The sequence below is a fragment of the Lithobates pipiens genome, unplaced genomic scaffold (genome assembly GCF_037356315.1).
Source record: "Lithobates pipiens isolate NorthernLeopardFrog02 unplaced genomic scaffold, aLitPip1_a1.2 Scaffold_23, whole genome shotgun sequence".
In the NCBI taxonomy this organism is placed as follows: Eukaryota; Metazoa; Chordata; class Amphibia; order Anura; family Ranidae; genus Lithobates; species Lithobates pipiens.
Genome location: NW_027507785.1, coordinates 141,503,943 through 141,522,912, shown reverse-complemented (window position 1 = coordinate 141,522,912; position 18,970 = coordinate 141,503,943). Strand labels below are relative to the sequence as shown.

At 45.3% G+C, this 18,970-nt stretch overlaps 2 protein-coding genes across 3 annotated transcripts in view; both read left to right on the top strand.

Moving 5' to 3' along the window:
- FAM83F (family with sequence similarity 83 member F) overlaps nt 1-18,970 on the top strand; it is a 450,556-nt gene that overhangs the window by 34,297 nt on the left and 397,289 nt on the right. The gene's annotated exons all lie outside the window — the stretch shown is intronic.
- Nucleotides 17,351-18,360, top strand: LOC143926776 (uncharacterized). Its single transcript, XM_077450826.1, has one exon. It carries the CDS (start codon nt 17,351-17,353, stop codon nt 18,257-18,259), a length of 909 nt encoding a protein of 302 aa, XP_077306952.1. The 3' UTR covers nt 18,260-18,360.

Here is an 18,970-nt window from a genome sequence, read left to right as displayed (position 1 = left end):
TGCCCAGCAGTGCCACCTATCAGAGCCACCTATCAGTGCCACCTATCAGTGCCCATCAGTCCCATCTATCTGTGATACCTATCAGTGCCCATCCGTGCCACTTATCCGTGCCACCCATCCGTGCCATCTTATCTGTGCCCATCTTTGCCCATCAGTGCCGCCTTATCTGTGCCCATCGGTGCAGCCTTATCTGTGCCTATTAGTGCCGCCTTAACTATGCCTATCAGTGCCCACCAATGCAGCCCATCAGTGCCCACCAATGCAGCCCATCAGTGCCCACCAATGCAGCCTATCAGTGCCGCCTTATCAGCACACTTCAATGAAGGAGAAAAATGACCCGTTTGCAAAATTTTATAACAAACTATTAAAACATGATTTTTTTTTTTTTTTTTTTTGCATCTTTTTTTGTTTGTTTAGCAAAAAATAAAACTCCGAGCTGTAACTAAATACCACCAAAAGAAAGCTCTATTTGTGGGAAAAAAAATGATAAAAATTTCATTTGGGTACAGTGTTGTATGCCCGCGCAATTGTCATTCAAAGTGCATCAGCGCTGAAAGCTGAAAATTGGTCTGGGACTGAGGGGGGTTTAAGTGCCCAGTAAGCAAGTGGTTAAACACAAATGGTGTAAAATAGAAGAGAAAAAGAAAAAGGGCTCCGGATGGTGTAGGTCAAAAAAAACTATTTTTTTAAATTAAAAACTGACATATTTTACAAATAAGTGATCACAAAAAACGAATTGGACAAGAGAAAAGCAACGTGGGGTGCAAGTAATGCTGCCCGATGCATTTCGACACAAGTGATCATTAACAGGGGCTGGTCATCAACAGCCCCTGTTGATGACCACTTGTGTCGAAACGCGTCGGTCAGCATTATTTGCACCCCACATTGCTTTTCTCTTGTCCAATTCGTTTTTTGTGATCACTTTTTTATTTGTAAAATATGTCAGTTTTTAATAAAACCAATTGGTTTTTCTTTTTACCTACACCATCCGGAGCCCTTTTTCTTTTTTCTCTTCTCTGATATATGCCTTCTGTACTGGCCTCGTTGCTGAAATTTAAATACACTTGGCCTCGGTGATATCACTACCACTGAATGGGAGAAAACAGTGGCTGGTATTCGGTGACCCCACTTACCTCGATCCAGGACAAAGGACGCCTATAAGAGGATGCCACATCGCGACCCATCTCCATTTTAAAGTCTGAGTTTACTCCTTCGGGATTACAAGCCCTTTAGACCCACTGCCGTAGGGCATGTAGGTCCAACATTTCCGGTAAGAGTACCTACCTTATACCAATAAAGTATTGCAGAGATTGCTACAGACAGTGTTGCCGTTGGTGTCCGTGCCACCCATGGTTCATATGAGAGGACTGGCCATTTGTATATAAGGAGATCTATTGATATACTGATGAACTAGGAATAAGCTTATCCAGATACGATTCATGCTACGTGATTCCATTGTCATCATATTATCCATGCACTGTTTTTTGTTGCTTTGTTTTTTCACATTATCAGTTATCATATTAGGTTTATGATGTTTAGATTTGCTTTATAATAAGCTTATCATTTTCCTATTCCAAATATAGGACGTTTATACCTATTTAGAATTTGTCCTCTGGTTCCAGAGCACACTCACTTTTTAGCGCTACATTTTTGGTTTTCGCATTGATATATACTGTGACAGTACATTTTCCCTGTCCTAGTAATTGTCGCCCAGGGTTCTCAAATAGGCAGGTTGAGGGGCTCCAGGGGTATTTTAATGTGGAGGAATCTGTTTTATCAGTTTCCTCCAAAGTTTGTAAAATCCACTTGGGGACCTGGAGCCTGGAGTTTCCATAGCGTTATGGGTGGGATGGAATCTCCAATCCTGGGACCGTGTTTTTGGAACAACTAAGAGTCTGGCTGGTTGATTGAGCAGGTGGGTCATGGGCTTATAGCAAAGTTAGGATTAGGGTTCTGGGCTCCACCCAGAGAGACAGGAGGTCTCCAGGAGTCCAGAGAGTGCAGGTGTGCACTAGTGAAAGCCAGAGACCCAAGTCTGAGTATCAGAGTAGTGAGGGGCTGCTTTCTAGATAGACACTGTGTGTGTTAAAGCTGTGCGCATCTGCGACAAATGAGAGCCTGAAGTGGAAGGCCTGAGCAGCAAGGAAGCTGAAAAGAGGTACAGTAGTTGTGCGGGAACCCTGTTATAAGCCCAGGAGGGCTGAATTGTAAAGCCTAGGTGGCAGTGCTGCTGAAGAGAGCCAGGTGGCTTGGCATTTTTCATGTATTGTTTTTTTGGCAGAAGAACCCCTGTGTGGGCAACCAAGTGCATGTGTGAACTTTATGTTGTTCCTTTTTAATAAAAGTGGGCTACCATGCCCTTAAACGCAAGGTCCTGTTTGCTGTGAACTTACTGAAAAGGCATCTGCCACTGAGTTAAACATCCCCCAATGTTACAATATGTAATTTTTTTTTTTTTGCATATGAACCACATTCATATGGTGTTTAAAATGCACCCAATTGCAACTGGTGCCAATGAGCCCTCAAGACTGACTTTAAAGAGGAAGTAAGCCCTGATGGGTTTTACTTCCTCTTCGTTTCCCTGCAAAGGTAAAGCATAATGAGCTACTATGCATCACATAGTAGCCCATTAAGTGTCACTTACCTGACACAGGAGCCAGCGATGTCACCTTCCCCAAAGCACCCCCCATGTTGAGGGCACATGGCCTGGTACGGCTCAGGAGGGGGCGATCGCTCGTCCCCCACCCCCTTTCCTGGCCGGCTGGGTAGTGTACTCAGATGAGGGTCTGATATGGACTTAGGGTGGGGACACCCCATGCCGTTTTTTTGGCGTAGGGATTCCCCTTTAAGTCCATACCAGGTGGCGGGGCCAGCGACCTTTCCTTCGCTGGTCCCGGCTACCTGGAGCCGTGCTCAAAATGAGCAGACTTTCCTCCGTGTGTGTGGGCAAGTCCGTTCATTTCAAAAGTATGGAGGATAGTCCGGCGGACTATACTATACGGCGGATAGTCCGCCGGACCTAGTCTGCTGAAAAAGTCCCTTGTGTGGGCAGGTCCGCTCGTTCGGACAGTCCGGCGGTTTGTCCGCCAGACTAAGTCCGCCAGATAGTCTGATCATGTGTACGCGGCATTAATCTAGGCTTGCCTGTAGGTAAAATTGGTCTGTAAGGGTTTACAACCACTTTAAGTCTGATTTATTTTTCTACAGTTCAGGTTTACATGAAGCCATTAAGGATTCCCCAGTGATCTTCACTTCCTCATTCATGAAATGTTATCAACACCATTGACAGAAAGTAGATGTCACATGCCTTCATTTCTGGAAATTCCACTGATAACTGCAGAGTTCTATGGACTTTACCTCGGGTCTGTCTAGTTATTACATTTTATTTATATCATTAAATAAAAAGGATATGTTGAATATATCACCTTTTTTATATAATTATGAAAAAATTCAATTAAATGTTTCGGACTTTCACTTGCAGTTGTTTGCTTAACAGCAACTTGCCATTTTCACAAAATAATGTAGAAATGGGTGTAATATTTAGATTGGCAGCTTTCCCAGACTCTTCACATAAACCAGAAACCGATTTTTGTATTGCATGTTTGACGAAGGATGTTGATGGCCCGATACCTGTAATTCAGGCAGATTCTGTGTATGATTTGGCAGTTTATGGGATATTAAGTGTCAGCCAGGTTTAATCTGTTCAGCCATTCTGCTTTGTTCTTCATTATAAAATGCATATTTTTACATTTGTTCTTATTTTCCTAGTTTGTACCACACTTTTATGGAGGGTTGATTTAGGCACTTAAACACCCCTCCTGCCCAGACCAATTTTCAGCTTTCGGTGCTCTCACATTTTGAGTGACAATTACTCAGTCATGTAACACTGCACCCAAATGATTTTTTTTTTGTCCTTTTTTTCCCCACAAATAGAGCTTTCTTTTTGTGGTATTTGATCACCTCTGGGTTTTTAATTTTTGCGCTATAAATGAAAAAGGACCGAAAATTTTGAAAAAAAACTAATTTTTCTTTCTGTGATAACATTTTGCAAATTAACTTTTTTTCATGAATTTTGGCCACAATTTATACTGCTACATATCTTTGGAAAAAATAACCCAAATTACTGGATATTATTTGGTCTTTGTGAAAGTTGCAGAGTCTACAAGTTATGGTGCAAATCATAAAAAAATGATCAAATCTCATGTACTGGTGGCCTATCTCATTTCTTGCGACCCTAACAAGCCAGGTAAGTACAAATAAAAAATTATATATAAAGTTGCGCTAAAAATACATGAAAATAAAAGTGAAAAACCTAATGCAAATCGCTAAGATTACAAATCAAAAAAACATCCTGTGTAAAGTTCAATCAATAAAAAAGGAGTCTTTGTAATCAGGGACTCTCTATTCCCAAGAGAAACCAATGAATAGGGAAATCGATCCTTTTTGCGAATTCAGTGTAATCTTCTTACAAATCCAGAGCTGAAAAAGGTTTGACTCTTACCGCAATGGGTGGACTCCAAATCAACGGAGTCGTTAGCGCGAGCAGACAGCCCTCTGCAGGGTTCTTTTGCGTGTAATCCGCCCCGGTGTGCTACTAGATGCATGGATAGATGCGGATCATTCGGAAGTAACCAGCCTAGATCGAAACGATTCTTGAAACCATCGTACGTCCTACTTCTCCTCTCGATCACCGTAGAAAGTGGCTATCCGATCTCCCTGTATGTCTGGAGTTTATCTATAGCTCCCCAGCGAATTGTCCGATGTCAAGGTTTTTCAATACGCAAACCTGTAGTAAAACACAAGACACTCGGGCCTCCCGGCCACGAGCGGAGGGAAGGGGAAAACAAAGAAGGACTCCGATCGTGAACGTACCGTTAAACAGTCGTCAATTTTATTAAAAAAAAAATTCTAACATACAACAGACCAAAGGTATGACCGAATAGGTCCGATTCTAACAAAATAAAAAATATATGCATAAAAAAACGGTTAAAATAAGAACAAATATACACCCGTGCTAGGGAATATTCTAAGCATGGTGGTATCAGCACAAACAGCCCGACATGTTTCGTAAAAACTTACATCCTCCTGGGGCACAGGCGATATGCTGATCCGTCGCGTTTAAATAGCGTCACGACTAAACCAAGCCTCGATTCCGTTCGAAAGAGGTGAAGGTCGACATTACGGCCGAACCAAGCATCACTTCCGAACGGCTACCATTTTTTCGAAGCCTATAGGAATGAACCGAATCCCTCGTCCCCCCCAAACCACTGGTCACGCCCAGGTCGCCATTTTCGTGGAGACCGAACGCGATCCGGGTCTGAAACTAAGTCCAAGCTCGACTCGAGCTCTATTTCCTTATGGATTAAGCCCATATCTAAACCACACAAATCTGAGTGGAAAACGCATATCAAAAAATGTGTAACCACACACGTTCGAATGGCACACAGTGTCCAATTCCTGTTAGGAAACCATCCTTCATAAAAATTAAATCTAAATAGAAGGAAGTGGTCTGTCCTCATTTAGTTCATTAAAAAAAGGAGGAGAAACCAGGAACATATGAAAAAAGAACAAAAATATACCGTTCCCCCAAACAAACATTTACATCATATATCAACTATATTTCATACCCCTCACGCATTATCTATAAAAGCATTGATCTCTATATCTACGTTAAGTCCAAAAGGTTTAAGGCTTTTGATTTTATATATCCAACTCATTTCGAGTTTTAAAATTGCCCTCTTTTTAGGGCCTCCTCTCCAAGGTATCTGTAATTTATCGATTCCCAGGAGGGACGTTCCCCGAGGATCGCGATCATGTACTTCCAGGTAATGTTTCGAAACTGGGCGTCCTTTAAATCCCCTTCTAATATTACCCAAATGTTCCCCTAGCCTCACCTGGAGAGGGCGCAATGTGCGACCCACATAGTGGAGCCCACAAGGGCAAGTTAAGAGATATACCACTCCCTCCGTGGAACAGGTTATAAATGATTTAATGGGGAAGATCTGTTTAGTGTTTCCTGAACAAAATTCTGTTTTCTTTTTCTTTATATTATTAATGGAACATACACAGCACTTATTACACTTAAAAACCCTATCAGGTTCTGAAAAAACATAGGTTTAATTGTCGGGGGGTCGCACACATTGGGTGCGATTTTATGTCTGATAGATGGTACACCCCTAAACACCACCTGTGGTTTCTCAGGGAGGAATGAGCCCAAAATTTGGTCATTTTTGATTATGTGCCAATGTTTACGCATAATCCTTTTGACCGAAAAATGTTGTTGAGAGAATCTAGTAACAAATGGACATTGAAAATTGCTGTTCATATTATTCCCCTCCGCCTCCGTTCTTTCAGTAAAAGGCTACGATCAATCTCCCGTACTTCCCTCAATTTTTCTTTTAAGTTTTGTTCATCATAGCCTTTAGCCAGTAATCTCTCTACATGGACCCCGGCCTGCGCATCAAAATCGTCCTCCCGGGAACAGTTGCGCCTCATTCTAATGAACTGGCTCTTCGGAACGGACTGTAGCCATGCTTTATGGTGGCAACTGTCACGTGGGATAAATGCGTTACGATCAGTGTCCTTGAAAAACGTGGCTGTCAATAGGGTATCACCCTCATTCCAAATTTTAAGATCCAGAAAGTTGATGGTATGTTTGTATTTAAATTCAATCCCTCTAGCGTTCCTATTAAGCTCATTCATGAATTCCTCAAGTGACTCGAGAGAGCCATTCCATAGGAGGAGGAGGACGTCATCTATATACCTGGCCCAAAGGGCCAATTCCGGTCTTTTATCCAAATAGATGACGTCCTCCTCCCATTTCCCCATAAAGAGATTTGCCAAACTGGGGGCAAATTTAGCCCCCATGGGTACTCCTCTCTTCTGGAGAAAGAAACTTCCCGCGTGCCAAAAAAAAGTTGTGCGTAGTGGCATATTCTAGGAGTTCCATAATAAAATCCTTCTGTCTATCTACCAAACCTGAGTTCTTATCCAAAAAATATTTTAATGACCAGAGGCCCCAATCATGTGGGATCACCGTATATAAGGATGTCACATCCGCTGTGACCATCCAAAAACCCTCCTGATATTGACAATTCTTAAGGATATTAATAGTATGACGGGTATCTTTAATGTAAGCTGGTAAAAGTTTAACTAGAGGCTGTAGGTACCCGTCTATGTACTTCCCTGCTCTTGATGTTAGTGAATCAATTCCGCTGATAATGGGTCTACCCGGAGGGTGAACCGAATCTTTATGTATCTTAGGCAGGTAGTACATGACGGGTATCCTAGAAGAGACAGGGACCAAGAAGGACTTCTCCTTCTTGTTCACAATACCCTTCTCAAAGCCTTGCTTAACAATATCCTCCAACTCCTTTTTATATTTAAATCTTGGATCGCCGGGTAGTGGAATATATGTGTCAGTATCCCCAACTATTCTATTAAGTTCGGCTAAGTAATCCTCCTTTATCCAATATTACTATCCCTATTACTATAATATATATAGGGATGAGAGGTACCAGGAATACAATGTTCCAACTCAGAATAGATTCCAGGGTATGAATAACCAGGATGGATACTTTGAGAATAGGATGGATCAACCAGGAGAACATAGGGGACCAAGAGGTGGAGGAAGAGGGAGGACTCCATGGTACCAACCCCCGAATCCTCAAAGGGAATTAGAGTGGGGACCCCCTCAATATCCCCGATGGGACGAACAACAATCAGAGCACTGGGGTTTTTCCAGGGGGGGGGGGGGGGGGAACAATTTAGAAAGACCAATAGAACCCACAGAGGAAAGAGGTGGACGGAGATCAAAAAGCAAAACGAAAAAGGGAATAAATGGGGAGGGAATTTTCAATCTCAGTAGTGTCATTCTAACTGAGGCTGAGATTTCCGTTTTTAGATAAGGGGCTAAAGTTTGCCCCCCCTAAGGCTCTTAATAAATTCGAAACGTATATGGACATACAAAAATACACCAGGAAATTGAACGTTAAAAGGTATATGTTGTCTAATACACAGGAGAGGAATGCGATTAGCCAGACAGACATTAAACATTCTGGTTTAAATAATGCATCTCTCTTCAATCCCCCAGGCGGTCTGTCTGCATCTATCAGGGTCTTTAGGGACGTTGTCCTTAGGGACCTTGAATGCCTGAAGATCAAAGAGGTAAAGATGGCAAAGGAATTACAATTGGGTTTTAATCAACTCTGTAACCAGAAAAATCTGGTCATTAGGCCCGCGGATAAAGGAGGGGGGATAGTAATATTGGATAAGGAGGATTACTTAGCCGAACTTAATAGAATAGTTGGGGATACTGACACATATATTCCACTACCCGGCGATCCAAGATTTAAATATAAAAAGGAGTTGGAGGATATTGTTAAGCAAGGCTTTGAGACGGGTATTGTGAACAAGAAGAAGTCCTTCTTGGTCCCTGTCTCTTCTAGGGTACCCGTCCATGTACTACCTGCCTAAGATACATAAAGATTCGGTTCACCCTCCGGTTAGACCCATTATCAGCGGAATTGTTTCACTAACATCAAGAGCAGGGAAGTACATAGACGGGTACCTACAGCCTCTAGTTAAACTTTTACCAGCTTACATTAAAGATACCCGTCATACTATTAATATCCTTAAGAATTGTCAATATCAGGAGGGTTTTTGGATGGTCACAACGGATGTGACATCCTTATATACGGTGATCCCACATGATTGGGGCCTCTGGTCAGTAAAATATTTTTTGGATAAGAACTCAGGTTTGGTAGATAGACAGAAGGATTTTATTATGGATCTCCTAGAATATGCCACTATGCACAACTTTTTTTGGCACGCGGGAAGTTTCTTTCTCCAGAAGAGAGGAGTACCCATAGGGGCTAAATTTGCCCCCAGTTTGGCAAATCTCTTTATGGGGAAATGGGAGGAGGACGTCATCTATTTGGATAAAAGACCGGAATTGGCCCTTTGGGCCAGGTATATAGATGACGTCCTCCTCCTCCTATGGAATGGCTCTCTCGAGTCACTTGAGGAATTCATGATGGAGCTTAATAGGAACGATAGAGGGATTGAATTTAAATACCAAGCGATACATACCAACATACCATCAACTTTCTGGATCTTAAAATTTGGAATGAGGGTGATACCCTATTGACAGCCACGTTTTTCAAGGACACTGATCGTAACGCATTTATCCCACGTGACAGTTGCCACCATAAAGCGTGGCTATAGTCCGTTCCGAAGAGCCAGTTCATTAGAATGAGGCGCAACTGTTCCCGGGAGGACGATTTTGATGCGCAGGCCGGGGTCCTTGTAGAGAGATTACTGGCTAAAGGCTATGATGAACAAAACTTAAAAGAAAAATTGAGGGAAGTACGGGAGATTGATCGTAGCCTTTTACTTAAAGAAAGAACGGAGGCGGAGGGGAATAATATGAACAGCAATTTTCAATGTCCATTTGTTACTAGATTCTCTCAACATTTTTCGGTCAAAAGGATTATGCGTAAACATTGGCACATAATCAAAAATGACCAAATTTTGGGCTCATTCCTCCCTGAGAAACCACAGGTGGTGTTTAGGGGTGTACCATCTATAAGACATAAAATCGCACCTAATGTGTGCGACCCCCCCCCCCCCCGACAATTAAACCTATGTTTTTTCAGAACCTGATAGGGTTTTTTAAGTGTAATAAGTGCTGTGCATGTTCCATTAATAATATAAAGAAAAAGAAAACAACATCATTTTGTTCAGGAAACACTAAACAGATCTTCCCCATTAAATCATTTATAACCTGTTCCACGGAGGGAGTGGTATATCTCTTAACTTGCCCTTGTAGGTTCCACTATGTGGGTCGCACATTGCGCCCTCTCCAGGTGAGGCTAGGGGAACATTTGGGTAATATTAGAAGGGGATTTAAAGGACGCCCAGTTTCGAAACATTACCTGAAAGTACATGATCGCGATCCTCGGGGAACGTCCCTCCTGGGAATCGATAAATTACAGATACCTTGGAGAGGAGGCCCTAAAAAGAGGGCAATTTTAAAACTCGAAATGAGTTGGATATATAAAATCAAAAGCCTTAAACCTTTTGGACTTAACGTAGATATAGAGATCAATGCTTTTATAGATAATGCGTGAGGGGTATGAAATATAGTTGATATATGATGTAAATGTTTGTTTGGGGGAACGGTATATTTTTGTTCTTTTTTCATATGTTCCTGGTTTCTCCTCCTTTTTTTTAATGAACTAAATGAGGACAGACCACTTCCTTCTATTTAGATTTAATTTTTATCAAGGATGGTTTCCTAACAGGAATTGGACACTGTGCCATTCGAACGTGTGTGGTTACACATTTTTTGATATGTGTTTTCCACTCAGATTTGTGTGGTTTAGATATGGGCTTAATCCATAAGGAAATAGAGCTCGAGTCGAGCTTGGACTTAGTTTCAGACCCGGATCGCGTTCGGTCTCCACGAAAATGGCGACCTGGGCGTGACCAGTGGTTTGGGGGACGAGGGATTCGGTTCATTCCTATAGGCTTCGAAAAAATGGTAGCCGTTCGGAAGTGAGGCTTGGTTCGGCCGTAATGTCGACCTTCACCTCTTTTGAACGGAATCGAGGCTTGGTTTAGTCGTGACACTATTTAAACGTGACGGATCAGCATATCGCCTGTGCCCCAGGAGGATGTAAGTTTTTACGAAACATGTCGGGCTGTTTGTGCTGATACCACCATGCTTAGAATATTCCCTAGCACGGGTGTATATTTGTTCTTATTTTAACCGTTTTTTTTTTTTTTTATGCATATATTTTTTATTTTGTTAGAATCGGACCTATTCGGTCATACCTTTTTGGTCTGTTGTATGTTAGAATTTTTTTAATATTTAATAAAATTGCCGACCGTTTAACGGTACGTTCACGATCGGAGTCCTTCTTTGTTTTCCCCTTCCCTCCGCTCGTGGCCGGGAGGCCCGAGTGTCTTGTGTTTTACTACAGGTTTGCGTATTGAAAAACCTTGACATCGGACGATTCGCTGGGGAGCTATAGATAAACTCCAGACATACAGGGAGATCGGATAGCCACTTTCTACGGTGACCGAGAGGAGAAGTAGGACGTACGATGGTTTCCGGAATAGTTTCGATCTAGGCTGGTTACTTCCAAATGATCCGCATCTATCCATGCGTCTAGTAGCACACCGGAACGGATTACACGCAAAAGAACCCTGCAGAGGGCTGTCTGCTCGCGCTAACGACTCCATGGATTTGGAGTCCACCCATTGCGGTAAGAGTCAAACCTTTTTCAGCTCTGGATTTGTAAGAAGATTACACTGAATTCGCAAAAATGATCGATTTCCCTATTCATTGGTTTCTCTTGGAAATAGAGAGTCCCTGATTACAAAGACTCCTTTTTTCTTGATTGAACTTTACACAGGATGTTTTTTTGATTTGTAATCTTAGTGATTTGTATTAGGTTTTTCACTTTTATTTTCATGTATTTTTAGCGCAACTTTATATTTAATTTTTTCTGATTTTATCCATACTTTGATATTAGATGGTTTTTAGTTGGAGCTTTCAGGTTTACCCCAAGCGCGATATTTTTGTTTTGTAGGTAAGTACAAATACCCTCCAAATGACCCCTTTTTGGAAAGTAGACATTCCAAGGTATTTAGTAAGAGGCATGGTGAGGTTTTTGGTGTTGTAATTTTCTCCCTAATGTGTGGCACTAATACGCGACACTGATGACAGATGGCACTAATACGTGACACTGACAGGTGGCACTGATACGGGGCACCGATGGCACTGGGGACAGATGACACTGATAGGTGGCACTGGAGACAGGTGGCATTGACAGGTGGCACTGGGGACAGGTCGCACAGGGGACAGATGGCACTGATAGGTGGCACAGGGGAAAGATGGCACTGATAGGTGGCACAGGGGACAGGTGTGTGTGTGTGTGTGTGTGTTTTCTCACTGACGCTGCAGCACGGAAGCTCTCCGTGTGAGAAGGAGTCGGCGATGAGAGATTATCTCATATGTTTACATATGAGATCACCTCCCATTGGACAGGCGGATCGAGTGCTAAATGGCCGCTGTGATTGGCCATTTAGCACGATCTGTGATTGGCTGGCTGTGTCCGAGGGACACGGCCAACACAGAACTTCCCCGATGTGCGCCCGCGGCGGCGCGCAGAGGCAAAGTAAATAGGATGTCCAGGGACGCCCTCCCGGCAGATGGCGTCCGCTCTGTAGCCCTCTTTTGGCTATAGAGCGTGCGTGAAGGGTTTAAAACAGGGGTCTCAAACTGGCGGCCCTCCCAGCTGTTGTGAAACTACAAGTCCCATCATGCCTCTGCCTGTGGAAGTCATGCCCGTAACTGTCAGCCTTGCAATGCCTCATGGGACTTTTTTGTAACAGCTGGAGGGCCATCAGTTTGAGACCCCTGGGTTAAAGGGTTAGTTCACCTTTACCGTAAAACTTTTTATGCAGTGTCTGTCAGGCCTGGAGGGGGGGGGGGGGGGGGGGCAGGTGTTTGCAGGGGCGGTTGGTGGCGGCATATTCAGAGTCAGTCCTCACACTGTAATGTAATGATTACAGGTCCCCTTTATATCACAGTGCCGCGCCGCTAGCAATCACAGCCCCCAATTACAGTGCCCCTCAAAGTCATGCCCCCCTTTCTCTCTAACCGCAGTGCCTCCTTTTACTCTGCCTCCCCTGCACAGTCCTACTTTTGGCAGTGCAGAGGCGGGATTCAGCATGTGTGTCCTCTCCCCGCTGACTATGTCATCATATCAGCAGGACAGAGGGTGGGAGGAGCTGAAGAACTGGATCATATTAACATATTACCCGCTTGTTAATATGAAAAAAGACTCCCGCTCTCGGTGCAGATCTCCAGCTCCTCCCACCCCCCCGTCATAGGATAACATTGTTGTCAGGGCGGGAGAGCTGTGAGAGGAGACACAGGCATGACAACATAGCGGTAGGTGAGCGATGACCACGGCTTCTGTTAGCCCTAGGGGTGCAACGGATCTAAAAACTCACGGATCGGATCGTTCCTCGGATCAGAGTCACGGATTGGATCATTTTTCCGATCAGCAAATAATAATTGAATTTTCAAAAACCTGTGAAAATTCCACAACCATATATTCCCCACTGTAATATCCACAATCTCCCCCACTGTAATATTGGCGGAGCATGGCTGGGTACGGCTGAGCATTGGCGGGCTGGGTACGGCTGAGCATTGGCGGGCTGGGTACCGCAGGGTATTGGGCTGGGTACCGCAGGGTATTGCTAGAGTATTGACGGGCAGGGTATTGCTGGGTACTGCAGGGTATGGAGGGATGGCTGCTTCCATCTCTGGATCTCTCCCCTCCACTGTACAGATTAGTACAGAGAGGGGAGAGAGGAACCGGCGTCATGACATGACGCCGGTTTGTTTACAAGTGATCGCTCCATTGGACCGTGCTTGCCTCCCGTGGCCCAGTCATCAGCAAGCTGCTCTTGTTGGAACATGAAGCCCCAGTCCACCGGGCAAGTGCCCTATGACCAGTCTGGCCCTGGTGTCTTTGGATAAAAACAAACTGTGCCGCTTTGATCAAAGTTGAACAATTTGGGGAGAGAAAGCATGTGTGAGGAGGTTTGAATCGGAGAAAGAGCTCACTCCTGTGATGGTAAAGGTGGACAGTAACAGCTATTCAATTTTGGTGAAAGCTGCCCAGCGTGTGTGCGTGTGTGTGCGCGCGTGTGTGCGCGCGTGTGTGTGTTGTTTTTTTTTTCCCTTTTCTGTTAAGGCAATTTTTTGGTGTCTTTTAGAAAAGATGCAATTACATTCTAATTTTCCTATACCTGATTGTGGATTTGACCTGATGCTGGCTTACATTAAAGTTGCTCCTTGAAGTGAGCCATTACTTCAAATAAAGACTTAGCATCATTGTAATACTCCCTTTATGGCTACTTTTAGATTGAGGCATTGGGGCGGGTCAGCAGTAAAATGCTGCTCGTTTTAGCGGCGCTTTACCATAGTTTTTGCAGAGGTTTTCAGCTGCTAGCGGGGAGCTTTTAACTCCAGCTATCGGCTGAAAAAGAGTTAAAACCACCCGCAAGCCCGCTGCAGCGGCGCATTGCCGGCGGTGCACCAGTGTTGCCCATTGATTTCAATGGGCAGGGGTGCTTTAGGAGCGGTGTATACACCACTCCTACAGCACTGCAAAGATGCGGCTTGCAGGACTCTGGCTTTCACACTGGAGTGAGAGGAGAGGGTATTTACAGGCGCTATTTTTAGTGCTATAGAGCCTGTAAAGCTCTAAGACCTTGCAATTTTTTTGAGGCGGGCAAGGCAATTACTTTTTTTTTTTTTTTTCGTTTAGGTGAAGGTGACATAGCCCTTCCTGCCTACATTCTGTGATACACAAATTGCATCGCAAGACAATCCCACACCATTTGGAAATCGCACAAATGTAAAAGTCAGCAATTACAGTACTTGTAGTGGCTATTATTATTTTTTTTAAAAGCCAGATGAAGTTCCTCTTTAAGCTGGATGAATACTTTTTTTTTTTTTTACTTAAATAGTCATTAATAAATACAGCTATGAACCACAGCAAGTAGAAACCATACTAATTACTTTGGAGCTGGTGCCTATACAGATGCAGGGTGCTTGTAGCTTATACTGTGTAACAAATACATCTTTAGAGTTTTTATGTATTATATTTAGCATGTTATAGATGCATACTTTAGGCTACATTTTAAATGCCAAGCTTGAATACCAAATGCATTATTCTGAGCGGGGACTTTCTGTTGACATCGCATGCTGCTATTTATAGTGCAGAAATAAAATAACTTTGCATTGCTTTTGTTATATTGATGGCTTAATAGCAAATTAAAGAGGAAGTAAACCCTGATGGGTTTACTTCCTCTTTTTTTTCCCTGCAAAGGTAAAGCATAATGGACTACTATGCATCGCATAGTAGCTCATTATGTGTCACTTACCTGACACAGGAGCCAGCGAAGTCGCCGCTGATCCCTGTAGTCCGCCGCGTCCATCTTGCTGGTGGCGTCTCGCAGCTCCGACCAATGACAGCGGCGCAACCGCGATGACGTCACTCCCGCGCATGCGCACTGGAGTCGCGCCTCGCAGCTCCGTTGCTGTCATACGGCGAAGCCGCGATGACGTCACTCCCGCGCATGCGCACGGGAGTCGACAAATTTGGCAAATCCATTCTTGGATTTGCCGCATTTAGTGCGCCTGCGCGCCGCTGTCTACGGCGCATGCGCCGTAGACAGCGGTGCCCATTTTCGGGCAAATATCTCCTAAACCATATAGGTTTAGGAGATATTGCTTGGACCTACAGGTAAGCCTTAATCTAGGCTTACCTATAGGTCCAAGTTGTTTGGAAGGGTTTACTTCCCTTTTAAGGTGTATGTTTAATCGTTTGCCGACCAGCCATCGCCGTTTTACTGGCAGAATGGCACAGCAGGGTGCGAAACAATGCTACCGTACGTTGCTTTGCCTTTTGGCCACTAGGGGCGCACACCTGCAGCATGAACCCAGAGCTGATGCGAGTGCCCGGTGGTCGCCGCGCCCACCGGGCACTCGCAACGGCTCTGGCTGGTCGGGAAACAATTAAACATACACCTTAATTTGCGTTTTAGTCATCAATAGAACAAAAACAATGCAAGGTTATTTTTATTTCTGCACTATAAATGGCAGCCATGTGATTCACGCGATCGCTCGTGACAGAGTAAGAACTGGGATCTGTGTGTGTAAACACACAGATCCTGGTTCTTTTAGGGGAGTAGAGACAGATTGTGTGTTCATACTTTGTATGAACACCGATCTCTCTCCTCCTAGACAGTCCCATCTCCACTACAGTTAGAACAAACCTAGGGAACACAGGTAACCCCTTGATCACCCCCTAGTGTTAACCCCTTCCCTGACAGTGACATTTATACAGTAATCAGTGCATTTTTATAGCACTGATCATTGTATAATTGTCAATGGTCCCAAAAATGGGTGAAAAGTGACTAATTTGCCCGCCGTAATATCGCAGTCCCATTATTAATAATAAAAACGCCATAAATCTATCACCTATTTTGTAGATGCTATAACTTTTGCGCAAACCAATCCATATACACTTATTGCGATTGTTTTTGTTACCAAAAATATGTAGAAGAATACATATTGGCCTAAACTTAGGGGGAAAAATTTTTTGGATAAAAAAATGTGGGATATTTATTATAGCAAAAAGTAAAAGATATTGTGTGTTTTTTTTTTTTTTTTTTTTTTTTTTTTTCTTTTCAAAATTGCCACTCTTCTTTTCTTTTGTTTTATAGCAGAAAACAAAACAAAACGCAGAGGCGATCAAATACCACCAAAAGAAAGCTCTATATGTTGGAAAAAAAGATGCCAATTTTGTTTGGGTACAGCGTCGCATGACTGCGCAATTGTCAGTTAAGGCAACGCAGTGCCGTATCGCAAAAAAAATGACCTGGTCTTTGAACATCCAAATCTTCCAGGGCGGAAGTGGTTAATAACTGGGGTTAAACTGGTTTAAGTGGTGTTAAGCCTCATTACAGAGAACCAGGGTGGTAATTCCCTAAGAGGTGTTTAATAAACCATGTTAACTAAGGTAGGAACTAAATATTTCCTTCAACTTACGATGTTGTGTCTGTGATAACTACAGTGTTAGTATAGGAATGTACCTGTTTAATAACCCGTGTTAGCTCAGAAGAGTCTTAAACCAGTGTAAATTTGGTGTTAAATCCCCTGGCTAAAGTAGGCATGAGCATGTAGGCCCACTTTATTGGGATTGCGGCCACCCCTTTCCCCTAGGCTATTATGGTGGTGGGTTTTGTTTTGTTTTATTAAAGCAATAGGTGGGGTTAGTTAAGGGTCCTGGCCCCTTTAAATATGGTAATGAGGGGATCTGGATAGTGCAATTCAATCCCGCAGAGATTCAGGAAGGCTGCTGGGAGCCTATATAAGGGCCCCGGTAGCGTCAGCAGGCCTCTTGGTGTGACCAAGAGCTTCCTGTCATGAAGTCACTGGTACAGCACTTCATGGAGTGGGTAGAGAGCGTGGGAGGGGAGGAGTAGCTGCACCGCTGCCTGACGCTTTCTGAAGAGGGGCAGGTTGTACTGGAGCTGGTGGAGGAAGCCGTGGGGGCTCCATTGAGAATGGAGGAGCCTTGTTGTCGGCCGTGGACAAAGGCGACGTGGCAGGTTAGGCGGGGAAGCCAGAGGAGGAGTCCGCCGCCAGAGCGGCAATATCTACAAGAGCTGGGGCCGGAGTCAGAGCGCCTTCATCTTGCTGTAGCCCCAGGAGGAAGAGTTGAGTACAGCGGAGGATAGGAAGAAGAGGTGGGCTTACATGCCGCCGCTAATGGTCACCCATGGGAGATGGGGCCGGACCAAGGCAGGGGTGGGAGAAGAAGCCCCTCTGGTTGCCAAGCGAGATACGGAGGCCTATGGGGGCGAACAGGCTGTGCATATAGGAGCTGTTTGCTGTCTTCCGGAGCCAAGCAGATGCCCAACCTGCCGTCCCTCATGCTGCTCCCCAGCTGCCTGCCGTCCCTCATGCTGCTCCCCAGCTGCCTGCCGTCCCTCATGCTGCTCCCCAGCTGCCTGCCGTCCCTCATGCTGCTCCCCAGCTGCCTGCCGTCCCTCATGCTGCTCCCCAGCTGCCTGCCGTCCCTCATGCTGCTCCCCAGCTGCCTGCCGTCCCTCATGCTGCTCCCCAGCTGCCTGCCGTCCCTCATGCTGCTCCCCAGCTGCCTGCCGTCCCTCATGCTGCTCCCCAGCTGCCTGCCGTCCCTCATGCTGCTCCCCAGCTGCCTGCCGTCCCTCATGCTGCTCCCCAGCTGCCTGCCGTCCCTCATGCTGCTCCCCAGCTGCCTGCCGTCCCTCATGCTGCTCCCCAGCTGCCTGCCGTCCCTCATGCTGCTCCCCAGCTGCCTGCCGTCCCTCATGCTGCTCCCCAGCTGCCTGCCGTCCCCCATGCTGCTCCCCAGCTGCCTGCCGTCCCCCATGCTGCTCCCCAGCTGCCTGCCGTCCCTCATGCTGCTCCCCAGCTGCCTGCCGTCCCTCATGCTGCTCCCCAGCTGCCTGCCGTCCCTCATGCTGCTCCCCAGCTGCCTGCCGTCCCTCATGCTGCTCCCCAGCTGCCTGCCGTCCCTCATGCTGCTCCCCAGCTGCCTGCCGTCCCTCATGCTGCTCCCCAGCTGCCTGCCGTCCCTCATGCTGCTCCCCAGCTGCCTGCTGTCCCTACAGATGCTGCTAGAAACCCTCTGGCTGTGAGTGAGTCTCCTCCTTGGGGGGGTTCTGTCTTCTCTGGTTAAAACGTTACATACTTGTTTGAATTCTGTCTCAGCTCCTTCTGCTCCTGTCATACTCAGTTGGAGTATGAAGGATGTAGGATTGTGGCTGAATTTAATTCTGCCACAGAAGCCATTTGTGAGCAAGCAGCCTGCTGCCTCGTTGGCGGCAACTGCTTACGGGGGGGGGGGGGGGGGGGTTCTGCTTCGCATTTAATGAGTTGCAATGTCGGTGGAATGCAGCCTAAGTATCGACACGAGTGCTCTTTTTGCGGGGGTTCTCATCCGCTAGGTAAGTGTGCGAGGAAGGTTGAAGGGCCTTCTGCTAGTCAGCGTGATATTTTTCAGAAAATCCTGTTTGCCGGTGAGGCTGGAAAATATGAGCCCTTTGCTGGAGCGGTATCCAGGCAAGAAGGCCCATCTTCTTCTTAAAGGCTTCCTTCATGGCTTCCCCGACATCATCCCAGCACGACCCGGAACGATCCATCAGCTGACCCCCGTGACGCTGCGATACCGAGCCGGAGAAGCTGGGAACCACCGGCGCCACTGGACAAGAATCCACAGCCGAAGAGGACAGCTTACCCCAGGGAACCCTGTGATGTACCTGATGACCATATAAAAGATGTGCCTGATTTACTCCAATAGAGAGTGAGTGGATTACCTTGTGAATAAATACC